Genomic DNA, 27,339 nt, shown 5'->3' with positions numbered 1-27,339 from the left:
ATTTACTACTGTCTCTAATAATTCATTGAATTTTTCTTGCTTTTAAATCTTCAAGCAGCATGAAATCCTCCCACCCAGCTGCTCAGTGCCTCAGGGTCACCTTCACGGAGGGCAACATACTCTGTTTAAACCTCATCATTTTGGTATCATAGATTTTTCCTGCACACAATAACCAATGTTTAAAAAAAAAAAAATTACAAAAAGTATTTTGTACAAGCTTTTTTTTTTCATGAACGACGACAAAATGCATTTGGCTTCTTACACATCTTAAGTGGGGAGACATACAGTAAGCTTTAGCTTCTGTAAAGCCAAAATTTCTGAATTTAAAGGTTTGATGCGTATTATCTCACCCCATATGGGAGATAAAATCGGTAGAGAAATGTGATTTTAAAACAAAGATGAAAAAAGGTTTTTTGATTCAGTGACAGCTCAAGCAGCATAAAATCCTCCCACTCAGCTGCTTTGGTGACCTTTACAGGGCATGAAATTCTGTTTAAGAATAATAATTAAATGATAAAAAAAAAAAAAACCTGACCAAGAGCTGATGCAAAATAAAGGGAAATTTGATGCCAGGAAAGGTTTTCAGTCAATGAACCACCTTCAATCCTTCCATTTCTGTCATGAGAAGCCTTTGGATGCATTATAAAGCACTTTCAATATCCAGTCGCCTTGATAACAGACTTATGACTGCTAGACATTTTAAATGGATGAGTGAAAACAAAAGGTCTGTAGAGATGTGCCTGAGTGCGGAAACAGATGATTGTCCTGTATGCTGATGAGAGGAAGCTGGCTGGAAGCATGGATTTGTGGGAAGCGCTGTACGGCAGATAGTCCGGTGTGCATAACGGTTCCAGGAGACAGGGGAAAAGCTTGCTGACCCATGGCAAGGTTCAATTAGCATTTGCAAATTACACCTGCTCTCCATGCTGCCGCTGCGAGAGTAGAGTGCCCGTGGAGCTGGTGGGCACAGTAGGGAGGGGGCGTGGGTGGGCGCCGGGGTGAGATGTTGTCGGTGTTATTGCATGGCTCTATGAAATATTAAAGTGGCAGGGCTGGCTCTCAGAGTCTCGTCGCTCATCAAAAATAGAGCAAGGAAAGGGGGTGTGGGGGCAGGGGGGGGGATGGAGTGTGTGAATGTGAGGGGGAGACTGAACCAAAGAAAAAGCCAGGGGCGTCACCACAACGCCTAAACTATAATGAGTTTAACCTTCACCCTCATCGAATCCAGACGACAAATGACCCGAGCAGCCGTTCTTACTTTCACTCCTGCGAAAGAAAGGAAGAAGGGGAAAAAAAATATGCTTTATCAGGGATACTGACATCTAAACTGACATTTATAAAGTCCACCTCTTCACTCGCTCTGTAACACTGACCTTTCTTTAACAATAATATATTTAATGCACAGTCTATTATCATTCAAGTCTTTTTTGTCCTCGGTGCATACTTCATAAACGCCAAAATCAAATAGCAGCCCCTTAATTAAGCAGAGTGTGGACTTCAAAGTGGACAATTTATCGTCTGTTTCTCCGTTTACTGCAGCTCCGGCTCGCACGCAAGGCGAACAGATGACTTCTGATAAACCGATTGATGTAAAGAATGTGCTGCGAAATGCCTCAAACGAATAAAATCAGCGGTGTAATTATCACTCGGTCAGCGTATCATTTGCCAAAATTGGAAGGCAAACAAAATGTTACTCGGTGTCCTTCCTCATGCGTGCCTGCTCGAGAATGAAAATGACACTCCAATCGCACGGACTGGCCTTGCGCATTCAGACGTTGCTCTGGATTCAAAAAGGCATGCTGGGAAGGAAGCCCACATTTCTTCTGTACTGTATGTCTGATGTGGTTTTTGTGGCTATGCGCAAATGAGCTTTGTCATGCAGGGCCTCAATAGATGTACAGTGGACAACCTTAAAGGAAACCCGTTTGGGGCATTTTTTTCTTTGTTTTTTTGGTAGAAAGAGACCATATGGCACGACATCCAGGATCTCGGTTTTGGATCATGCTGAATTTGAATCACATCGAGTACTAAGCCAAAAGGAAAATATGTGTGGTGGTCTGGGAAAGCCATTCACATGGTTTTGAAACCTATTGGCTTTCCTGACAAAAACAAATGTTTTCTTTTTGCATGTTTAACCACCAGATGTAAAAGTTCTGATTACCCTTGGAGGTGCAAAGCACAGAACTACATTTTCCCAGCATGTTAAACAGGCAAACAAAGTGTTATCTTAAAAAAAAAGTGTCAACAATGAACACCGCACAACACAGTTTTAGTCATTTTTGCTTCAAGAACTTAACTGCAGCATTCGGTGGGTTTTCCCAGGCTACCGACATATACTGTAGGTTATTATCCTGCCTCTTAATCTTTATTCTACCCAAAACCACAGTCTGCAATTTTCATAGAGTTAAAGATCATTTATGGTCTTCTTTGTAGGAAAAATGACATAAAAACACTTATGGAAGTTCTGTGCACTCTATTCCCGCTATATTTCTATCCGTGTTTTGGTTTGTTCACTCATGGTCTAAGAAACATATAGTGTAAGAGTGTAAGAACACGAGGGTCCTCTGTCCTCTGAAAGACAATTTTCTTGCCAGGCAGGATGGAGGTTTTAATGGAAACCGTCACTTAAGCTCCATTTGCGATTTTAGGCTGCCGGATGGCACCTGGGCATTGGGTTATCAAGTGGCACCACACTGTCCAGCCACGATGTCGCATTCTCACCTCCAGACAGACAAAGAACACTTATGAGAGGTAATGTCAGGTCATTTTGAAAGACTCTCTAACACACTCCGATGAATAGGCTTACTCCTGCAAATTAAATTCATGTGAATATACTGTATATATATCCAACTCCCAATCCCCCATTACAGCCCCAGCCCTTTCCATATCAATTAAACTATTTTAGGACACTCTGTGTTCCTGTCTCGTGGCACACGGGTGATAATGTGTGAGACCTGACTCAAAGGGGAGCAGAGGAGAATGGTTAGTAAGGACATCCCATGGCACCGCTGCCTTTCTCCCCCTCACTTGATTAGATGTGTGGTCTTCAGCTGCCTGAAAATCTCAAAGGCCACCAGGAGACACGTTCGGGCAAAATTGCATTTTTACTGCAGGACCTTTTGGTACTCTGATACATCTAATGTGTCCATCATCATGTACAGGAACAGTCTTTTGCTCGGGTGTCTACACGAGCCCACCCGTAGCCGAAGCCCTGCTTGGCTGAATTATATTGAGCCAACAATGGCTTGGTTTGGTGACTATAATCACAGTACAGTGGGTCACACGCAGCATAAACAGTTATAGATCCTGACGGACCTATGTCAGGAGGCGTGTGCAATCTCTGCCGTCTTGTTCTATTGCCTTTAATACCATGATGGTGAGATGGTGGCTGTGTGTGGGAGGACAAAGGGGAGCAAAGCCTATCGATCAGCAAAATTACAATATAACGGCAACTGTAATCTTGTACGATGGCTGTTCGGATAAAATATAGCTCCTTTGCGAATGTATGTTCTCCATGTTGGTGAGTGGAAATATAATTTCACGTTTGTATGTGCTTGAACGATTTAGAAACAAGGAGACCATGTGGTACCAACGCTTTGCTAGCATTTTTCAACAATCTTCATTCATGATTTAATTCTCTTTAAGGCAAGGGTGCACCAAAGGATCCCTAGTTCCAGGGAGACCTTCTAAACCAAATCCCCTCTTTCCAAATATTTGGCATGTTATTTAAACCTGTGCAATAACATGACATTCATCACAATATCACATTCAAACACCCCACTTTGAGAAGCACTGCTTTAAGACATTTAAAGGAAAAGCTAATGGCCATAGACACCAAACAACCCGGGTGAATAGTGGATGGAGTTCCGAGGATAAATTCTATCCCCTTATTTTATTCTGGCCAGTATTCTTCTTGCGATCAGAGCTCAAACGTTATGATAATGTTTAGCATATTCACTGCTTGAGCTGTTCACTGGAGCAAACAGTGCATTAATCACAGCTGTCTTGGCGGCTGCTGCCTGGTTGCATGCCTCCCGCTACATCTCGGGCTTGCCTAGTGCTTGCCAATCAGAATAGCCCCACTCTGAAATATGCTGACTGTCTGTCACGATGTGTGTGCGTTTGTGCACATGTACATTTCTCCCAAGATCTCCAGCAAATGAAGACTGTTGTAGGCTTAGCTCATGCACATGAAGTCAGTATAATTTCAGTCAAGAGCTCAGACAGATGCCATCACACCAGACATCTCCCAGGAAGAAGGAGGCTTCATAGGAGGAAGTGCAGGCAGGCGTATGTGAGAGTTATCCATTCCCAGGATCCTCGATGATTCAATCCCTGAGCAGTAAGATCTCTCTCATCGAGCCACATAAATATTCAGGCCGGGAGACGTAGCGCCGAGGGACCTCGCAACATCAGTGCACTGCAGGAAGTGCTTGAGGATATCGAGGATTGGAACTTATAGCATCGTTAAGGTCTTTGCCTCAGGACCTTGACACCTTGACTCATCTTTGCTTGGTTCCCTGGCATACAGATGAACGAAAGCACGGTTATGATACAGAATCTGGGACATTCCTGATTTTGCTCCGTGGGACGGGGTGGGGGTTTATGTCTTCCCCCTTTCTGTCTTTGAAGGTGTACGACAGGTGTATACGAGAGATAGAAAAGAAGAGAAGTGAGTGTGACTTCATGACATCAAAGGAAAGTGTGACAGACCAAAATCCTCATGGGGCTTGGTTCAGAATTTAACCCATTTCCATAGCAACTCTGGTAGCCTGATGCCCTGCATCAATTAACCTTGATTTCCATGATCGATTTTATCATCGATATTTAATAATTCCTCATAAATCTATGATTAGTGTAACAAACAGCAGAGTTGAAACAAATGTCAAGAGAGGATTTTTTTTATATTTAAAGAACAGAACTGTGTATTCAAATCTACTGAGACTGACACTCTAATTCTGTATCTGTCTCTTTCATCTGTTTGTCTGTTCCTCTTTCTTTTTTTTCCTCTCTCTCTCCCTGAGAATCTCTCTGTGGATACTAAAAAAGAATCTGCTCCTTCATATAGGTCTTTAAACACCTCCTTTGAAAGAGGAAATAGGATGTCATGAAGAGCCCGACAGAAGTCTTCAAGCAACCACATTGATAGCTAATACAAATGTTTGGATATACGTGCAGAGATTAGCTTTTCTGATTACGGGACTAACCCAAAGCCCATGGCAGGTGAATATCTACAGGGAGTTATTAACATCACATCACACATTGGACCGGAATAGTCTAGCCAGAATTTTTATTGCTGTTGATTATAATTTTACTCTTAATCACTAACTATGCAACATACAATTATATCCCATAAAGAAAAAAAAATTAGGGCTGCTGGAAATGAAAAAAAAAAAGAAATTTCATTCATTAATTTTCTACCGCTTATTCGAACTACCTCGGGTCACAGTCGGGTTACTATCTCAGGCGTCATCGGGCATCAAGGCAGGATACACCCTGGACGGAGTGCCAACCCATCACAGGGCACACACATTCTCATTTCACTCACGCAATCACACACTACGGACAATTTTCCAGAGATGCCAATCAACCTACCATGCATGTCTTTGGATCGGGGGAGGAAACCGGAGTACCCAGAGGAAACCCCCGAGGCACGGGGAGAACATGCAAACTCCACACACAAATCAGAGGCGGGAATCGAACCCCGACCCTGGAGGTGTGAGGCATATTGAAATATTGTTCAGAATTTTGCTCATCTTAGTTAGCGTTGAGTTGTAAGTAAGAAACCATTGCTGTAACCATTGATTTGAAGAAGGTTCTATATTGTTGGATTTGATCCCTGATAGGCTGGAAAAGTAACTGCACTGTATACAGTTTTGTGAAAAATTTCGCCTTGTTTGCTTTTTGCACAGGTAACAAATCAACGTGTAATACCTGCTCCCTATTAGCCTCTTCCAACCCAAACAAACCCTGGCTCGAGAGTTGCTTCACAGTAGCTGTAGTCTTATTGGTCTGAGTGTCGTTGCGTCTTCTAGCCAGACAGTCAACCTGATGAGAATGGCCTTTCCTTTCCCACAGAGCCTTTTAATGAGATGGTGGTTGAAATCTCTTGCTCAGTATTTCTGCTGCAGAAATGATTCTCCTTGCAGCCTCAAGCCAAACATGAAGGAGGGAAAAAAATGTAGAAACAAGAAAGCTACAATTGTCAATATGATTGGCATCAGAGTCTAGGGAAGCAGTAGATTTGCCATGCTACCTAAATTGGTCCAATGAGCAATTTTCTTCAGAAAAAGGAGACACTTTTAGAAACTGAATAAAGCGTTGGCAGGTCTGGACCTCTGCATGTCTCAAATCAGCGCTGTGGCCAGAAATTTACCCGCCGAACGGGAGACGGACCGAGACAGCGGCAATATATATATCAGTGACCGTCTATTCCTGGAGCACTGTTCTCGTGACAGCTACTCGTGTCTGTAGGGAAATGTTTTACACATAAGTAGGAATGGATGCTTGAATTTTAATGCATGTGAGAGCACATTTTTTGATAGAAAATGTTGACTGGTTACTGGTTTTGTAGGAGTCTGGAGACCTTCAGTACAAATTGGACGTGGTTCTGCTTGCAGCAGCTTTGTACTCTGTGCTGATTCAGCTCAGGTCTGCTTCAAGCTTATGAGGAAACAAAATCACCTAAAATGCTATGATCAAATTTGAGATCTATCTGTACTTGCTTAGGATGGGTACAGACACATTCTGTTTTACACCACTACCAGTGCTTGGTCTCCAAACATTTCACATGCATCTACTAAGGGGTTGCATGTTGGTACCAGAAACACGACTTGAGAGAGTGGACGATTCAATTAAATTCACTGCAAAGTTATTTGAATGACTACCATAAAAACATGGCAGGGTAGTGAAATGACTATCAGTGGACCAGGTAAAGGTCAATAAGAGGTCCCTGGAAGCAGCAAATGGCACCCATAATAGATTCTACCATTATGGCTGGTATGTTGCCAGTGGTAACAAAATTCAAAAAGAACAGGTTTTGCTATACATCAAACTTAAACCTGTGTGAACATGTTTGAGTCCCTGCTAGAGTGATACAAGAGGCACCTTATAACAAAGTAAAAAAGAGGGTTCAGTCTTGTGTGACAGACACCAAACGAATGAGATAATCGTCGCTAAAAATCCCCGGTTTGACACTGAGCTTTGGTAAAATTGTCTGTTTTTTTCCCCCAATTCTCTGGGTTTCTCCCACCGATTAGCTATGCTAAATTACCCATGGACAAATGTGTGTGCAGTGTGTGTGCACATCACGGGTGTACTCAGTGCTTTCCACCAGATTTCTAAGGAATTCCATGAGACAGACCGGGATAATGCGGCCACTGAAGATGTTCACAAAGGCAAAGCACATGAATTGCTAAGATGGGTTTATCGTGTGTTATGTAATGTTTTGAATCTTTAAAACCTGACCTGTGAACCTTTAGTGATCCCTTTATTGCATGTACAGTAGACTTAATCATGCTGTTTGTGTGGTCTGAATGAGCTCGAGTCTCCTCAGTCTAGTTTAGATGTTTACAATAGGTTCCCTTTTGCTCATGGTTGGGGGTACAGGCTACATCAGAAAAAACACCTTCCTCGAGATAGCCTTCCGGTTAAAGACTTGTGCATGAGGTACAGTATCCTCTTGCACTAGGAAGAGTTGGAAAAGGAATGAAAGTGAGAGCAGACAAACGAGAGAGGTCAGGAGATGGACGAGAGGAGCGCTAGGATGGATGCAGTCGCCTGGAAAGCAGTCTTTGTCTGCTGCCCACCGATGAGCTTCAGTGAGCTCTGCTTGGTCGAGCAGAGTGGGTGATATGGGATTTATTTTCTTTCATGCCGCTTCTCAAACCTTGCACGATGGCAAGGGCTCAAACGCAACATTAGACAACTCATATCTCTGGTCCAGGGTACAAAATAATCCCACTTTATGAACGTGTGTTTGCAAAATAAATCCCTGGCATGTTTTTTCCCCACTGTGCCCATTTGTATTGTGTGTATTCAGACTTGTGACTCATTGTTTGTGTTCACTTGTCCTTTAAGTGTCTTGCAAAAATGCAAATAGGGAGGTACAGGCAGTGTAATGATAGTGTGTGGTGTGTGTGTGTGTGTGTGAGTGTGCATGTGCAAGCATGATCAGTCCGTGTGTGTGTGTGTTTATGTGACTGTTGTTGTGAGTGTTTTGTAAAAGGGAAAGAGCAGGCGGCCTGTAGGGTGTTGTGGCTGGCTGAGTGAGTGTTGTGACTGGCCGGTGATGCGTGAGTCTCCATCAGCTCTCTGTCTCAGTAGGGGACCTGAAATGTCTCTCTCCCTAGGTCTCTTTCCATCTCTTTCTATGTCTCCGACTCTCTCTTTCTGTTACTCTGTCCGTCTTTGTCAGTCTTTCTCTCATTATCTGTCTCACTTCGTCTCTTAGCCTCTCTCTCTCTGTCCCTCTCAATTTTCTTTCTGTATATCTGTCTTCGTCTCTTTCTCTGTTTTTTTTGGTCCCTCTTTCTCACTTTGAGTTTCTTTCTTGTCTCTCTTCCCTTTGCTCTCGCTGTATTGTCTATCAATATTTCTTGTTCTTGCCCTGTCTTTCTCCCCTCTCTCTCCATCTCTCCTCTCTAATGGCACTTTGCCCCTCATTGCCCTTATGTTATATCTGGTTGACCTACTTCAACAGTGACGAGATGCTGGTCCTTCTGTCTACAATAGGTTTGTGTGCGCTTGTGTGCATGTGCGTGTGTGTCTACTACGGCCACCCCACTTCCTCCATCCATGACCAGTCTCACACTGTGATATTTTTACACTTAACACCTCAATCACTGGCACATGGTCGAGCTCACATCCTCTTGCTTTCATCTTTTCACACCTTCCAAACAAACATCATCCTAAACCACAAGCACACAAATATACACATCTATAAGCGTCAGAATACTTGTGTAAGAGACTGTATAAAGTGTAAGAGATTGTGTTTCCTTCTGACAATGACAGAATGAGGTGGAGCGGTTCTGTGCTTTCGCCCAGGGCTCTGATCAAGCAGGTCGTCTCATTAGCTTAGCTCACTCTACCTCAAACCTGCCTCTCTGCAATTCTCTGCTCACTTCCTGACTGCTGCAGGCACAGATTTGCGACTTAGCTTCTTACGTACGCCCCGTCGCATTAGCACAAACATCAACGCTCTCCTCTCAGCTACACAGCCACCTACATTGTCTCTGATGAGTCTGAAGTGTGCTTAAATCCACAATCCTCTGATTTTTTTTTTCTCGCCTGCACTTCATCCTCACAGAGGGCCCAGGGTATTAATTAGACTTGAAAAGAGAAAGCAGGGGAAAATGGGTCTTTTCGAGGTCGGGGATGATCTCTCACTTTTTTTCTGCTAGGTTTTAGGGAAGGCAATGTGTGACAGAGGATTTCAGCACACTTTTTTCACACTTGCTTAATTCAGGATGGAATGAATTTGTGATTGTAGGAATTGGAAGAGAGAAATAGAGAGAGAGAGAGAGAAATAGAGAGAGAGAGAGAGAGAGAGAGAGAGAGAGAGAGAGAGAGAGAAAGGTGGAAATAAATTGACTCACATGGGCAGTGTACCCAGCTCAAGAGGCTCTGTCTCCAAACTCAATGACACATTCAGTTCTCTGTGTCCTTCAGCTCAATCACAATGACAAGCTCCAGTGCATGTGTGAGAAAAAGTGTGTGTGTGTGTGTGTGTGTGTGTGTGTGTGTGTGCGCGCGCGCGCGCGGGGGTCACTGCTACCCAATATGCATGCACACATCCAAGTTATTAGAGTCATTTACAAAGTTTGGAGAAACAGTTGAAACAGGTTTGTTTCTTACATAGAACATCGAATTTTATGTTAATGAGAAATGTAACATAGAAGTGAAGGAACATTTAAACCTTTAAATCCCAGAATGCAGTGCAGCTACACAACCAGGCTAGCTAGGGATCTAGGAGATGATGGCAGTATCTGCATTACATTTGAGGAACGGAACTGTTTGAGGATAAAATGGAAAAATTTAGATTAAACTAAAGTGCCGCTGCATCACTGTTTATCTTGACATGAAGCAGGAAAGGATTGTAGGAAAATGTTACTTGAAAATACACCAAAATATCAAGAACATGAAAGATAGTTAAGTAGCCAGATGTTTATTACAAAAGTCATCCTGGATGCCATTGAAGAAAACATGTTAATTCACAAAGTCACAAAAAATACACAAAGGCGTCATGACAATCTTTAACCACGTTATGATCACGTTGACGAGAAAGGAAAAAAGCTTTGAATAATGAACTGAGAACATTGCATCTTGAGCTATTTCTAGAGGTCTCATTTAGAGCACTATACCACCCACCAGGAGTGTGTGTGTGTGTGTGTGTGTGTGTGTGTGTGTGTGTGTATACACTCTGACATAATGCCATTATCTATTAACATCTGATGATTTGTCAAAAAGTCTGACATAGTAACTGTCCTGCATTTGTGAATAGTAAAGTTGATAAACATCATTAGGCATGGGGGAGGTTTGTGTGTGTGTGTGTGTGAGAGAGAGAGAGAGAGAGAGAGAGAGAATCTTCACTCCCTGATGATGTTTCATCATGTTTCTGACTTTCATCTCTTCACAGTGCCCCTTTTGATGCTGTGAGTGAATTGGTCAACATTAATTGTCTCCAATATTTAGCCTTCGCCTGATTTGCAAATAAGCTTTAAACTCATGCCGTCTCGTCGCCACACGGAATATTAAACAGCAAAATCGCTCTGATGCCGGTGGGCGGGCCGCTACCGAGCCACTCCGCAATCAGACAGGGAATATAAATAGTTTAATTAGCCTGTTGGTTCACTAGGAGCTAAAAGCCTATTAAGAGTGACGCCCAAATCCACACCAAGCAGAAACAAGCATATTGGAGCTCTTAGGGAAACACATAAATCATAAATGGTAATATTTCATCTGAAAGGTGGCGCATAGAGCTAGGATTTCCAGTGACAGCAGCGTTTTGTTTTCTCACCTGGAGCAAGCGTAATGCTGCTGATCATCATAGCTTCAAATGTTAATATAAATACTAAACACCTACAGTAGGTTTACCTACGTGATTTGCAAGAAGTAAATATCCACACACCATTTAAAGACAAATCTGGTCTAAGGAATAAAATAATTAGTGGTGTGTTGTGGCTAAATTTATTTTACCACCCTGAAGGTATTTATTCCACTCATACCGGAATGTTTACATTTGTTAACAAATTACATATATATCCATTTAAACTAGCAAATTGTCCATGAAAAAAAATGAGCCTGTTATCACTTACGCTACAGCAGCTATAAACACAAGTTCTCTCACCAGCCTCTCTCTTTCTTTCGCTTTTAAAGTTCATAAGATTAAAAATGAACTAAAAAAAAAAAACAGAAAGCGATCGAAGAAACCGAAATCGAGTGTTTTATAGACTTTCCTGTATGTGAACGTCTGCTTACAGAAAAATGAGTGAAAAATGTACATTTGTTTTATATCTTTTGTAAAAACCACCTGAAAATAAAGTGACTTCATCCACAGAGACCTTTTGTGTGTTCGCGTCAGCTCTGTCAGGAGGGAAAGAAGAAGAAGAAGTGGCCACCGTATTAATTATCCATTTTATCACGTGTCTCCCTGTCTGGTCCATTTTTTCTCTCATATTCTTGAGGTGCGGTAATGAGCACTAGCTCACCTCGTCCATCGCCTCCGCGTAACAAGCTAGTCACTAGCAGAGGTAGAGTTGTATCGGAGTACCACTCTCGCCAATTAGCAGCTGGTGGCTCGATGGGCACAGTGTGAGGTCACAGGGCACGAGACGGCTCTTCGATTCGCTCGGCTCGGCTCGCAGTAGGAGCGAGACATCCCTCCCTCTTACGACACCCCCCACACAGCGGTGCCAGTGTGACGCACATGACAGGTGATGAAACAGAGGCTGAGAAGCACTCGCTGGCACCATCATTAAGTCCACACATCAGTCAGGCCGTGACCTCACCGCTTGTCTTCTCAGCTGCGTTTTAAAAAGCTCCTGGGTGGAGCCATCGGCTTTGATAGTCAGAGAAGCCGACACTAATGATGCTCTGATTTTACTTGCATTTACCGACATCCACCCACAACCAAACAATATAAACAAGACACTGACATGCTTTGGCTATTAAAAGTTTAAAAACTTTATAAATCCTAATTTTTTTGGTGACAAAGTCTTAAAGTTAACTTGGGTCATTTCTTTTGTTTACTTTTTAAAAAAAACAACAACAATTGTTCAGGAATTTGAGGTTGTTTGAAAAGAAAAAGCCCTGAATCCTTTTTAGCTTAGTCACCTCAAGCTGCTGTTGTTGTTTTTTGCGAGGTCAAACTGAGTGCGTAAATCACAGTTTGAAAACAGTTAATGCAAAGTTTATATTAAGAAATAGGAGTAGCCTACATGAAGCATAAAGGAAACTAAACAATAATATATAAATAGTAAAGACAGCCATGAGGTGCATCAGGGCCAGAAGTCTGTTCCGTTCTCCGTGTATAGAGTTTCATTGATCGCGTTGTTGATGGTGATGCACTGGCTCAGGGAAGTGTGCTGCTCAGCAGTACATCATGAAGCCAAACTCTCAAGCAGCAGACAGACAGGAGTCAGAGAGGCTCGCATGATTGCGACGGCTTCAAGCAGATCCCTGCGTGGTAAGCTACGGCTGCGTGTGTGCGTGTGGCCGTAAATTAGTCCCAGGCGGTGACACGCTGCTCGCTGGGTAATTTGGACAATGGGGCATTTGACAGCCCACCCATCACAGAGACTGCGCCCCAGGGAGTCACATCCCTCTCCCTTGTTTTTTTTCCTCCCCCTTGGCTGATGGTGCCATGCTCTAAGTAGCAGCATCATTCTCCAATCAAGCAACAAAATGGCTTTTCATCCAGCGAAAGCGAGCAGCAGTACAGGGAGATAAAGTAGAAAGCAACAGATTTTCATATGTTTCCTCCTCTGTTGTTCATAAGCTTCCTCAGATGCCTTTTATAGCCGGATCGCTGCGCGAGTGTGCCACAAAGAGACGAGCGGAAAAAACATCCTTTTTGCAAGGCTTCAAAGAAGAATGCCCAGCTTTGCAATTCCATGCAACAATGCAGCTGTGATTGTACACGAGTTGCGCTGAGGTTTATTTTGATATCATGACAACTTTGAGCTACTTTCCACATCACAGTGTGCATTTTGTTTCCATGACACCCCCGGAACATTTTTCCACAGCGAGTGATGCGTAGTGCTCCCAGTGGTAATAAGGCAGGAATGTGTGGCCTTTTTATGCTTCCTTCTCGGAATGGAGATTTCAGATAGTGAAGGAATGTGATACGTGAGGCATCGTTTCTCTGTGAGGAGACACAGTGTGTATTACAGAGCATATGGTCCCAGCAGGTCACACACTGGGTCAGAAATGACTAAGGCCGGGTAGCGTCCTTGGAGTGCCCTTTTCTCAGTTTAGACCTCAATCGCTAAGTCTGCTTCCTGCCAGGCCCCCTATCTTTCTTTTTCTCTCTCTCTCTCTCCCTCACTCACTCCATCACTCACTCACTCCATCACTCTGTGGCTCAGTTCTAGGCCATGCGAGTCACAGCCTTTTTTAACGATGAAGTGTCAGGCTTTTTTTAATCCCTTGATCCTAAGTGAAGATGGAGCTACAATCCCGAGTCTTCCCTCGCTCCATCTCTGGAGAGATGCCAGCTCCATGATGGCTTCGCCCCTGTAAGGTCGCCACCTATCTGCAAAAACTCCATAAAAAAAACTCAGGTTATGGACATTTCCAGGCGAAGGTCAAGCTCTTACTGTAGCACACTCGGGGAAATTTGCCACCTCTCCACACAGGTTTCCATTAGATTCAGTTCAAACCAGGTTCAGAGTCAAGGAGAATGGAAAATAGAGTGAATGTTACGGCCACCTTGTTTTTCGAGCAATCATTTTTGTGCACTGTGGCACGTCTGCCCCAGAGAAATGATATAAAACAAGAGCATGGCACACACTCATCTCTCAGGAGTCGAGCACGGTAATCACATGGCTTAGCTGTCTGCAGATGACTACCACACACACACACACAGATATATTCCACTTCACACACACATACATACTTCTACATACCTCCTGCTTCTATGTAGGCACACAAGGTGACAGTGTGCCCATTTTTTTCCTGTAATTAACAGATTTCATCTTATCTTGGAGCTGCGAGGTTTTTTTTCCACCCCAAAATGCCACCGCCTCGACAAAAATCAATTTTTTTTGCAGATTAATCTTGTTTATACCTACATACTGTATAAAAGCTGTGTGTACTGGAATTCGCAGCATTACACCTCCGGCATTAACACTTCGACTGAGAACCCAGTTCAAATAATTCAATTTGTTTTATTTAACTCTGTAAGTGAATCCGAGGCCCCGTTAAGCCGGCCACTGTAATGGAATGTTTCGCCAAGGGATTGATCGGACCCGTCTCTCGTTTAATGATGCTGCCTCCTGAGTCTTAAACTTTCTGCCTGATAAAGGGAGTGGTGGCTGAGCGTCTGTGTGTGTGTGCATGTGGGCTGCTTTTGCCCAGGAGAAAATATAAGCGTGTAGAGGAGGGGGTCAGCCAGATGCTAATGATGGTCGATAAACATCCACATGAGTGGGTCTCCTCCCCGTTACTGCAAGGCGTCCCATAATAAACGTCTGCATTAGTGCTCGGTAGCCAGCAAAGAGGAGATTAAGATTTTAACTGGATTACTTCGCCCTTCAGGCAGCCCTCTGGCTTCGGGTAGGAGGCGAGCATATGTTTATTTATGAAACGGGTCAGGTCGCTAGGCAGAGGTCACCTGCACGCTTCAAAACGCATCATCTTTCATTTCGCTTCTATACGTTATGTCCCGTGAATTGTAAGTTCCTCCTTTATCTCTCTCTGTCTCTTTCTCTCTCTCTCACTCTGGGACAGGCAGGATTTATGTGCACGCTCGTCCGTGTTCACGCTCGACTCTCCTCGGATGGCAGGGGAAAACAGCAGCTCGCTTGATACAGTGCCTTCTTGGGAACGATAAATCTGGTGATAGAATGGAGCTTATCTTTTACAATGGTGTCAGGGAGGAGCATCCTCCAGCTGCTGTCACAGCTGTCTAAGGCATTGGGGAGCAAGAAAGAAATAGATATGCGACTGTGGGTGACGCGAGTGCAGAGTACGGCTATACATGCACTATAGTAGATACCCATAGTAGCATTAAACATATTCACAGCAATGTTGAGGATAGAATTCTAATGTTTAATGTTAATGTAATGTTTTGGTTATTACATTTATGTAAGAAGTCTTCAGTTCCAACGCTAGGAGTCAGTTAAAGTCTTCAGTAAAGCTAGCTTTGCAAATTTCATGTTTTCATGCGTCTGTTTCGCCTTTTAGCTTCAGGATCGAGGGAAAAGTTTGCAGACGTCACACGATATTTTTGTTTACACAAACGGATAAAAGGAACAGTTCAGGAAGTGCTGTAATTTGAAAATGGGGTAGTAACAGTAACCATCACACCATCGCGTTGCTGATTATTTTTCTATTACAGCACAACCCATAAGTATTTTGTTTCTCATCGATTTCTGACTCCACGAGTTCTTCATCCGATATCCCTAAAGCGGTCAAACAAATTTTCTTTCGTTCATTTAAATCAGTCGCTATCTTTGCCCGCACTATCCTCACAGAAAGGACACCCCAGGGTGCTGTCGAGAGTCGTCCCCAAAAACATGTGGGTTATCCACCTTATCTCGTGGCTCTTGAAGTGTTGCTTCAGATGTAAAGGCACCACATCAAAACTGTGCATTAGACCATTTTCAGATATTTGATTCCAGCCGTGGGCTATTTTTTTTCACTCTGAGAAAATCCATCGACAATTTGGATTCAGACCTGCTCAGATAGGTGGAGGCTGCTCGGAGGAAAGTCTCTCTCTGTGAGTGAAAAAGTAATTAAGAACAATGACAAAGAGGTTTGGTTTCAGATGCTCTTCGATGAACCTGAACTAAGAAGTCCTGACGACGACGATTTACTTTGTGTGACCTCGTGTTCGAAGAGTACACTTTGTGTGTGTGTGTGTGTGTGTGTGTGTGTGTGTGTGTGTGTGTTTAAAGATGAATATTTGGGCTTTGAAGACTTCTAAAGCTCAGTGAAATACAACGCTTTGCCTGCACCACCGCCCCCTCCCGGGTGTGTCGTTTCATCTCAGAGGTGTAGTGTGGGGTTTTGTAAATTCCACACTTCCTTTATCTGCATGGTGGCACTATCAGTGTGATCATACACCTTATTCTGGGTGGCTATCACCAGTTCCCTCATGGTCATATCTCTAAAAATGATCACATCCTTCTACCTTTTTTTTTTTTTTCCTTCTGAGGAACAAAAAAAAAAGAAGCCCTGTCTGTGGTGTCACCGCTTCAGTAGTAGCTTTGTACTAGTTTCACTAATGCAAAGAAAACAAACATCAGTGATGTTAAACACCTGTGTGTACACTTTGAAAGCAACATTAATCGCATCAGATGCTGTGTGGTATAGAGCTGCATCTAGAGGAGGAGTTGTTTAGGAGAACGCACTGCTCTGTAGTGATATTAGCCGGATCGGCCTCCATACTGAGGACTCCAAAAGCTTTTTTTTTTTTTTTTCTTTAAGTATGAATCATTCTTTTGCAAGAGCAATTCTGTTTCTATGCAACCCTCTGATGCAGCCTTTGAACAACAATTCTATAGCATTTCTCATTTATATTAAAGAAAAAAGTCCCTAATTACCGACCTGAGATTACCTTTATGTTTATTCAATGTTTTGATAAGTGGGCTGTTCTAAGCAAGTTTAATCTTTTAAAATGTATTCTTTAAATTTTCAACAGAAAGCGTGTAATGTGAAGTAGAGGACATGGAGGCATGCGGCATGAAACCTAAAGCAAAACTGGTCTGAACATCTATCTGTTTTAATACCTTGTTCTCCAGCATGATATTTACAATCCAGTATAACCTTCAAATCCATGCCCAGTCTTTATGTACGTATACCATTAAAATGAACACAGCTTTACTGAAGAACCAACTGCTAATGAGTTCATCATACTGTAGTTTACTACATATACAGTATACGCTAATATCATCTACCGGTTACATATTGTTTACATGTTATTTATCTTTAGACACCAATTAATTCTTAATATACCGAACTACTGAAAAACACTAAATGGCTGTCACACGCGCCTTAATCATAAATCATTCATAAACATGCTCTTTCTTTAACAGAAGCTGTGTATGTAATGCTTTTCCTAGCAGAGCAGGTTTGCAGTTATGGTTCATATGTTCTCATTCGTTGGGGGGGGAATAAAAAAAAAAAAAAAGGTCGAACAAAAATATTTTCCCCTTACCAACATACAGTATATGAAGACAGAAAGTCAAAAACACTGTGGCAAAGGTGGTGTAAAAACAATCTGTTCAAAGTGTCAAAGCAACTCTGTAGTTGGCTTTTACTTCTTTTTTTTATAAGATGAATGTATTAATATAATCTGCTTATGCAGAAGTGTGTAAACAGCGAGCACCCACATACGAGGCCGGATCATTATTAATGACTATATTTAGCTGCAGAAAGCACCACTTCTTAGACGTGATGATATAAAATATGGAGAATATTCGTGCACACCGTGATAATTTCTCATAAAAGTTATGAAATTAGATTTTAATGCCGACATGTTAGCAAGCTGCTACGTTTACTGATTAAAGGAAAATTGCAGAATTGGATATTGCAGGGGTGGAAAAGTAAGCTAGCTTGGTTCAGCAAGCACAACTTGACAAACAACACTGCCAAAAATTTACCTGAAACTATTAGTTGCTTTATGTGCATTGTTCTGTTTTTCAAGCAGGGTGTGTGGGGCATGATCAAGATTAACAAATACATTGCTAGAAGGTAAAAACCTTGCACTGCGTCATGGCTCAGTGGCCACATTACCTCCACCCCACACATCTCGGGTGCTTTTCTGCCCCCTTTTTTTTCTTAACTTGTTTGCCCAGTGTTAAGAGGGTGAGGTGTGGTTGAGTTCCAGTCTGACTGTTCCAAGATGGCTTTCGTGATAACAGGCCCCGTTCTCGAATTACATCCCAGAGCGCACCATCAAAGAGTTGCACCCTACCATGAAGAAACACTCACACACATGATGGCATACAGATGGGGTGCATAGGGTCTACAAGCTTCTTTCTGCCATGCATCCTTACTCGATGGAGGTTGTACGATTCGTATCTGATACCACCCTTCCTTATAGCTAGCTACATGGGTGTGACAGAACTCCCTGACAGAACAATGACAGCACAGCAACAGAACCGCCAACGCTGTTGTAGTGAAAGCATTGGAAACATGCATCTCTCCTTATCTCTGACTAGCTCTACATCACTCCAACTTTCTCTGGAAAGAACTGAATGAAAATAAAAATCAGACTTGAAAAACCCCAAAAGAAAAATAATCCATAGTGTCCTGCTGAATAATCCATAATCCGAAACGCAGTTTCCAGGAAAAAACATCGCTTTCAAATTAGTCATTAAAATCTAAAATGATTTAGCTTGCAAATCATAAAAATGATTAAACAGACTTGCAAAGTGTTCGATTTTATACGTTGTAGGTCTATTTAATGTTTCTTTCTTAAGGCAGCCTTTTTAGGTTTTAGCTTTTACAAGGTTAAAAAGAAAACTAGCTAGCTAACTTGGCTAAAAAAGTTTTAGAAACACCAGATAATTTATAAAAGAAACTAGACAGCTTTTCCAATATAGCCTTCACATTAATTTCTTGAATTAGATCTCAACACAGAAAATCTAAGAGAGGCTAGAATGAGATAACCTCTGGTAAACTTTGCAAAGAAAATTAAGTAGCTAACTTGTATTCTTAGGTAATGAATATTCACCTAACTCTAGAATATATACACAAGTTTCAGTAAGATTTAGCTAGCTAGCTTTAACTAATTAATGACTGTTTGATATGCTAATAATACACAAGCTATCGTCAAAGAACGGCTACCTAACTTAGCAAATGGGAAGAAAAAAAATTATTTTACACTTATCAATTTTTTCCCACCTGCGATGGGTTGTCACTCTGTCCAGGGTGTATCCTGCCTTGATGCCCGATGACGCCTGATATAGGCACAGGCTCCCGTTGACCCGAGGTAGTTCGGATAAGCGGTAGAAAATGAGTGAGAGTGAATGGATTTTTTTCCCAGCCAAAATTTTCACCTGAAACAAGATAAAGTAATGGTTTTGTCCATATTAAAAAATAAACACTGCCCCAATCAACTGATATCAAACATACACTTGTATAATGTTAGCTCAGTCTACCAGGGTCAGGGTTTCTGAGGATAACGGTCATTAATAGAAGTTTCTAGAAACCTATGGAACCGTCAGTCATTTCAGATGTGTGTGCAGTTAGGTTTATTTAAAAACATCTTCGATAATAAATTAGACCAGTGTTCTTAAAGTGAATGAAGATGGTTGATAGGTTGAAAAATGTTACGATTCTCCATCTTTTTTCCCCCACAGAGCATGTTTATTTCTAAATGATATTTGGTAGCTGGCGATCCTTTCATGCGGCTGTCTGATCTCTGATATAGTTAAAACGATAGGAAAGACATGGTTTGAGGAAGGGATAGAGATTGAAATGAGTGTGCTGGGCTTTTGAAAGTAGTATCTAGGTCAAGGTTTGGCATGTGACTACGATTTTGAAGTCGTGCAGATGAAAAGACACTCAACAAGGCCTCAGTGCCAAAAAAGTGCTTAGCTAATTCGGCTAACAAACATTCAAACAGGGCTACACAAGTAAACTGGCTAGCTAATGGATATTAATGGAAATAGATAGCTAACTTAGCTAATTGGCTAACTTAGCTAAATGGCTAACTTAGCTAATTGGCTAACTTTTTCACTTACCTCTGATGCTAACTGAGCAAATGTTTGTTTTGTCCTAGAATTTTAGTTAGTTTTGGGAGGGAAAATTAGTCAATTAATATATAATACATCTGAATGTTTTCTTAAAAGAAAAAAAAGCGTTATATAGAACGACGTCTAGCGTTAATTAGGAGTTTATTATTCGAAGCTGCAGTGTTTGAGGTCACGTGACGCTGATTGGCACGTGACGCTGATCGAGCTCAAACCACAAGCATGTTTAAATGTAAAAGTCTGCCTTGTGAGATTCATTTTATTATATAAACCACATCATGTTATATGCTTATACTGCGTGTGGTGAGGGTGGAAGTGAGGGGCACGATCACATCACCGCAAAAATGCTGTATATCATAAACAAATCCTGCGACAAAGGTGGTTGCGTGACTCCAACGTCTGCGTCTCGTCTGCGCCTCATCCAACGTCTGTCAGCATCTCATGCACCGTCTGCGTCTCATGCATCGTCTGTCTGCGTCTCATCCATCTTCGGTCTGCGTCTCATGCACCGTCTGCGTCTCATCCATCGTCGTATCCTTAGCAACAGATAAAGAGCGACCACCTTTCTTCAGTCTCCAAGTCACTACACCAGAATAAATAAAATAAAATAAAAGTTATTAACCCTCGTCGATATTTAAAACAAGCCTCTTGAGTATTTTTCCATCCTAGACGCATGAACTTAACACCGTTTGCATTTCAAATCAAATTAAAGTAACGCGCACATTCTTGTATTGAATCGCTGCCACACGGTGTGAAAGCGATTCAAGAGCGCGCTGCTCTGTGTGTGTGTGTGTGTGTGTGTGTGTGTGTGTGTGTGTGTGTGTGTGTGTGTGTGTGTGTGTGTGTGTGTGTGTGTGTGTGTGTGTGTGTGTGTGTGTTTGAACCTTTTCATATTTCTCTGTGTTTTGTCTGCCTGTATTTTCATGTTCATCAGTCTGAGTTTAATAACGATCTGCTGATGAAGCCAGATGTTTTGCAGGGTCATGGTTCTGGTCCAGGGCTAATAGCTGCATCGGAGCGTGAATTTGATAAAGCGAACTCGTGCGTTTCCCAGATCCGAATCCCCATTATCAGGCACGCGTAAATCCGATTTTCCCAAACTCTATTTTGTGCATTTCAGTAAACATCGAGCCCAGCAGGATGTTCACGTTTATCTGTAATATATTCTCTGACCCATGTCATCTGTTTTGGTATCATAGAGGGACGGTGGTAATGTTTAATGTTGACTAGGAAACTTATTTCTCACATTCATTCAATTTATGATTCATGAAAAAATAAAAACAATACATCAGGGGGTGAAAAAAAACATCTAAAAGCATGGCAGGTGTGTGCACAGATGTTATAAAGTAAATAAATGAAGGGAATGTGACAGGAAGAAAAATCATGTTTCATATATATATATATATATATATATATATATATATATATATATATATATATATATATATATATATATATTTTTTTTTTTTTTCCTCTTCTACTACAGCTCTAAGATTGAACATGACCAGTGTAATTTTTTTTAAATCTTCATTAGAGAATCTGAGTGTATAACATGTGATGTAGGGGGCAATCATTGGAGCACTCTTCCATTTTAGATTGGAAATGGGCAATTTAATGATTAAAGTGGAACTTGTTTAAAGGAGCGTTTCCTTCGTTTTTCTTTCTTTCTTTTTTTAAAAAATATGTTCATCCAACCAATTTATATCCGTTAAAGAAATATCCCAGTGTCTTTTTTTTATCCTTATCTCTATTTACTGCATCTGTGCCACATGCACAGTTACCGCAAACAAGAAGTTCCACATGTTTCCCTGGTCTTATAAATAAAACAGAACTTTTGCTTATGGAAAACTTGTGAATAAAAGAAATCAAGGGGCAGATGTTGGATTCTGTCGATAAGCTTTTTAAAATGATTTATGTCCTGATAAATAAATATCAAGTTATTGTCAAAAGACATTTAAAATGATTTAGGCAAGGTGTTTTTATGCAGTTTATCTGACCTGGAATCAGAACTGAAACAGTAGCGTAAAAAGTACCTCTGGTTACTTACTACACTGACATCCCATAATACAACATTGTTCTATATGGAAAATAAAAATAAAATAGACCCATGTGTGAGAGATGATTTCATTAGATATAGAATTTTCAAATAATTCTTTAGGAATAATAAATGATATATTATTACACATTTTTATTTTCCATATAGAACAATGTTGTATCACATATGTATACATATATGTTTTTATGTCTGTTTCTTGTTTTCATCCTCTTCGCTGGTGTACACACACCCTACAGACCCTAAGGCTACTATAAAGCCACAGCCGAGGGGTCAGCTAGAGTTTACCGCCGCTCTTCAGTTAGCAGATGACTAGAGGCTGATGACAGTGCAGGTGCGATCCCAGAGCAAGCTGCAATAAAAAGCAGACTCTGTGCCAAGAGCAACCTCGACTTTTCCTGCACTCCTTTCAACATTTCCCTTGAATCTTCCACACTTTACACTCTTTTTCCTCCCTCGTTGCCTCCACAGCAGCACACAACTCCTCATGCCAAATAGATCCTGACACGCAGGCAGGGCTGTGACATCAGAGGCCATATTGACGCAATATTGTCTTCCTGCCCCGACATGATTTGTTAAGACACACAGAACTCGAGGATTGAAGAGCGGGCCACAGACCAAGTCGGGGGGAAGAATCGCCAATGTGGTGATTTAACCTTTTTGCCACAGGAAGTGATGCACCTCCTCTCCAGACTCATTCCTGTTGGGGGTAAATAATTGATGTCTAGCAGTTGGGTGTTAGGAATAGAAAACGGAGCAGAGGTGACAAATGGGCTCCGCAAATGGGTTTCCACCCCGTCTGCAGAGTCAAAGGCCGGATATTGAGCCGGACTGACAAAACCAGAGGGCCATCCTTGAGCATGTGTGTTTATGTGTGTGAGTGTTGTATTCAAGTGGGACTAAGCCTTTGGCTACTGTTCCATGATCAAGAGGGAATTTTGAGAGGTTCTTTGGATGGCCAGTGCCAGAGATTCATTTTGTAAATGGGCTGATAAATATAGGTGTGCATTTGATGAGGCCAGACAGCAGCCTGACAGAGAGAGGCATGCTGATGAAAGAGAGCTATAATTACAGGGGGCTTAACCATCTGCAGCCCAAATATCTGTGGAATTAAGTACACCAGACCGGCTGTGAAAAGAAAACAGGGCTTCGACCACAAGTGGTTTGGTTTGGGGGAAATATAAAAAGGTGCACAATTTCAATTTTTAACAGCCAGCGCTGTCGTTCTACTGGTTTCAATGTGCTAACGGTAGCTGCGTTTCAGGGTGGAAAGAGCAAGAGCCCGGAGCCAACATGGAATCTGTCCCAAAACATCTCCTTGCCAAACCTGCTTGTATAAACAGTTGCCCTCAATGATAAATGAGCTGTGAGGTAGCTCTGTAATGTATGTATCAAGTTTATAAAGCTGATCCTTATCTCTCTCTCTCTCTCTCTCTCTCTCTCTCTCTCTCTCTCTCTCTCTCTTTCTCTCTCCTTCCAATAGATGATGACTACTTGGGGTTGGGCGAGCTTCCCGAGACCTTCCCTTCGGACCCACCAGAGCCCCTCCCCCACTTCCTGATGGAGCCTGAAGAGGCATACATTGTCAAAAACAAACCAGTCAATCTATACTGCAAGGCCACGCCTGCTACTCAGATCTACTTCAAGTGCAACAGCGAGTGGGTGCCCCAGAAGGAGCACACGGTGGAGGAACGTGTGGACGAGACCTCTGGTCAGTAATGCCTTCGTCCGTTTTTGAACAGTAGTTAGATGGCAAAATAGATGTGAATAAATCAGGAACCATGAAACCTAATACAGTGCACAACACAACACAACACAACACACTCCCACAGGTACTATACACTGTCAGATTAGATTGTCAGAACGAACATTTTCTAAAAGTTTTTTACAATCCACCCCACCAATAATGAGTGGAATGTCTCTGCAGCCTTCTTTAAACTAAAGTGCCCATAAAGCTAGAGTAGCACTGCTACTGTGCTGTTAACATGATGTTTATGTTTCTGGTCTGGTTCTCGAGACATCATTAAAGCTCAGACAGTGCTGACATTGAACTCTTCTTGTCTGACACGAAACAAAGCTAGCAGTAACAGACACACTTGGGACTCAGAGAGACGACCCAAAAGACAGCATTATTGTGCAAACTAAAGAGAAAGAAGAGTCTTTAAAATGGAGAAGTATAAAAGCTCAAAAGAATGTGTGGTGGAAGTGTGGGTCTTTTTTTTTAAAGCAATTCTAAAAATATTCAGTTCATAACTCGGTTGTTAAAGACCTATTTTGTATTTTTTTTTTTTTTGCCTTTTTAGTTGTATACTTCAGCTACAAAGCTAACGATGCTACCAAATTAGAGGGTTTCACTTCAAAAGACACTATTTTCTAACCATGTGATTCCACTTCAGGATTATTGGTAGGCGAGTTTTGGTCGAGTATTTTTTTTAATCATTAAACCACAGTCAGTTTAATGCAAATGCACAGTCGTGAAGATTCAAGCACAATTCCCTGACTTGCTAGCAACATGTTAGCCTTACGGTTCCCGTCATAGTTTCCTTTGAAAACCAACCACAGAAAAAGTGTCATCTGTCCTGCAGACTGCAGACCTTGCCTGTAGTCATCTGTACTTTTGTGTAATTTATACTTTTCTTAAAAGAAGTGAATCTGTAGTCTTTTAAAAATAATGAGTATTGTCGGTGCTGCTGTGCGTACCAAAACAAATGAATCTGATACAGATGCCAAAAACAAAGCTTTACCGTATTCTTTGAAAGACAGAGGACGTACTGTAGTGCACATAGCTAGCAGATTTCTACCAAGGATCCTTGAATCCTTGCTGCAGTTTAACTGGAAATTGGAGACACGTCATTTGTGTTTTGTGTGTCTCGTTCTTTGATATGATTGGCTGACTCACTCTGATAAGAAACATCACAGAGCACTTTCTTGTAAAGGTTCCACTTCTGAGGCGGCATATTTTCGATTATTGTGGAAAGTGTTATCTAAATGGCACAACGAAGCCCATTATTTGCAGAGGGAATTTAGTTTCTCTCTCTCTCTCTGTCTCTCTCTCTGTCTCTCTCTCTCTCTTTTCATCCCCATGTGATGTCTATTTCCTGTCTGTGTATTCACAGGGATATTGACTAGTGAGTCAAGTTCTTTTTGGCTTGTGTCTCTCTCTCTCTCTCTCGCTCTCTGTCTCTGTCTCTCTCTCTCTCTCTCTCTCTCTCTCTCTCTCTCTCTCTCTCTCGCTCTCTCTCTTTGTCTCCCTCTCTCTCTCTCAGACAATGACAGATCTGAGTCCTCGTTCACATATCGCTCTGACGAAGGCAAACGACCGTCATTACCCCGATTAACAGTTCATTAAAACTGAACTGCCATCCCGTCGTAACATGTTTAGCCCTGATGAGAGTGGCATGTTTTTATGGCTCTGTTCACTCAAGTTGAAAGCGGCGTGGTGCGACACACTTCAGAGCGGAATGCAAACACATGCCGCTATTCTGCTTACTGTCTGTGGGCTGTTAATAACCAGCAGCTCAATAGTGTCTTCAGAGCACAGATTGGAAAAGAAAGTGTTTGGGAGAGTGGTGTGATTGCTACCTGTGGGCTACTGGGACAACTCAATTTCCCTCTTTGGCAGCTGAATGCAGCCAATCAAATAGGCCCTGTTGTCTGTAATGGCTCTAAAGCCCTTAGGGGGATTTTATTCTTTTTATTTATTTATTTTTATTTTTATATATGCTGGCCTTTGTTGCTGTGCAGCACCGGAGCCAGGCTTAAATAGTATGCTTAAATGGTTTAGATAGTGCAGGGTAGAACAAACACACTCTTTCTCACACACACACACACACACACACACACACACACACACACACACACACAAACACACACTTACTTTGGCATGCTTTTTTGATTTTCAGCAGTACTTTCAGCAGCACCTTTAGCAGTATAAGACAGGATGAAAACTAATCACATTTCTCTTGGACTAAACAGTAAAGCATTCTGCAATTTGCTTTTTTAATTTTTTTCCTTGCGATAGAATATGACACTAAACATCCCGCCAGCACTGGCAAGATGCATACGGTAATAATCTCTATAATCAACTGTTTTTGCCAATTGTTGTATTTTAGCACTGTAAATGTATATTCACAGTTTTTTCCTGAAGTCTTGGACACACTGTACAACATATTTTGAAAAATCTGGACTTCCCACACATTCATGGCAACACCTAATGTTTGGGGATTACACCTTCGCGAACTTCTAAGTTGTTGCTTATTCCAACTAAGTGTACCAAACAAACAGGAACTAAATTCTATTCCTGTTTTTAGAGTAGCTCTTTGAATTGATGATGTACAGACCCTGTTGTTCCTGCTATAACCTGATTAGCTTGTTCTGCATCTCAGGGCAGGGGGCACGGTGGCTTAGTGGTTAGCACGTTCGCCTCACACCTCCAGGGTTTAGGATTCGATTCCCGCCTCCGCCTTGTGTGTGTAGAGTTTGCATGTTCTCCCCGTGCATCAGGGGTTTCCTCTGGGTACTCCGGTTTCCTCCCCCGGTCCAAAGACATGCATGGTAGGTTGATTGGCATCTCTGGAAAATTGTCCGTAGTGTGTGAGTGAATGAGAGTGTGTGTGTGCCCTGCGATGGGTTGGCACTCCGTCCAGGGTGTATCCTGCCTCGATGCCTGATGACGCCTGAGATAGGCACAGGCTCCCCGTGACCCGAGAAGTTCGGATAAGCGGTAGAAAATGAATAAATGAATGAATGAATGAATGCATCTCAGGGCCCAAATGCTTGCTCCTAGTCTATTCAGTCTATTCAGTCTATTCTTTTCAGTACACACTCCTAACCACTCTTTACACCACATCTAGGGTCAAAAGAAAAATCACACTGATTGAGCAAACACACTGAAACTTGACAGACTGCACTCTAGTTAATTTTCTGTGCATAAATGATACAGATTAGAGCAGAGCAGCACATACTGGTGTGAAAACTAGCCTTTTATACCAAAGTGACCAATTTAAAAAAAAAGCTGAATGTTGGGAAGTAAGAGTTGTAGAAAAATAAGCAAGGAAAAATAACGCATTCGGAGATGCAGCCGAATGCGTTAACGCAGGCAACCATGTGTCACTTTGGTAAATTTCTTCCCTTAAAAGTTGCCCCAATTAAGCTTAAGAGGAACCCTGAGTCGTTTATAAAATCTTCACACACTCACAGTGCGATAAGAAGATTTATCCAAGGTCGCAAAGACCACCAGGAGGCACAACATTGGTGTAAGCTTAGCTAGGAGCATATGATCAAGGAAAAAAGTGTTGGAGCAATGTCTTCCGAATTAGAGAATGACTTATAGCGGGTGTTGAGTTGCTAAGACGAAGACCACAC

General features: G+C 41.9%; 1 protein-coding gene and 1 long non-coding RNA gene across 3 annotated transcripts in view; one reads left to right on the top strand and one right to left on the bottom strand.

The window, feature by feature from the left end:
• The window catches only part of unc5cb (unc-5 netrin receptor Cb), a 143,330-nt gene that overhangs the window by 42,173 nt on the left and 73,818 nt on the right, over positions 1-27,339 (top strand). For both annotated transcript variants that reach the window (XM_027139723.2, XM_027139724.2), the window contains exon 2: positions 23,459-23,686. In XM_027139723.2, coding sequence (XP_026995524.1) covers positions 23,459-23,686 — 228 coding nt within the window. The remainder of the gene's footprint in view (positions 1-23,458; positions 23,687-27,339) is intronic.
• LOC125139727 overlaps positions 17,127-27,339 on the bottom strand; it is a 40,623-nt gene continuing 30,410 nt past the window's right edge. The window contains exons 6-7 of the long non-coding RNA XR_007138801.1: positions 19,914-20,505; positions 17,127-19,226 (exon numbers count right to left, since the gene is read on the bottom strand). This is a non-coding gene — a long non-coding RNA (uncharacterized LOC125139727). The remainder of the gene's footprint in view (positions 19,227-19,913; positions 20,506-27,339) is intronic.

This window comes from Tachysurus fulvidraco, chromosome 20 (genome assembly GCF_022655615.1).
Source record: "Tachysurus fulvidraco isolate hzauxx_2018 chromosome 20, HZAU_PFXX_2.0, whole genome shotgun sequence".
In the NCBI taxonomy this organism is placed as follows: Eukaryota; Metazoa; Chordata; class Actinopteri; order Siluriformes; family Bagridae; genus Tachysurus; species Tachysurus fulvidraco.
This window is presented reverse-complemented; position numbering and strand designations above follow the sequence as displayed.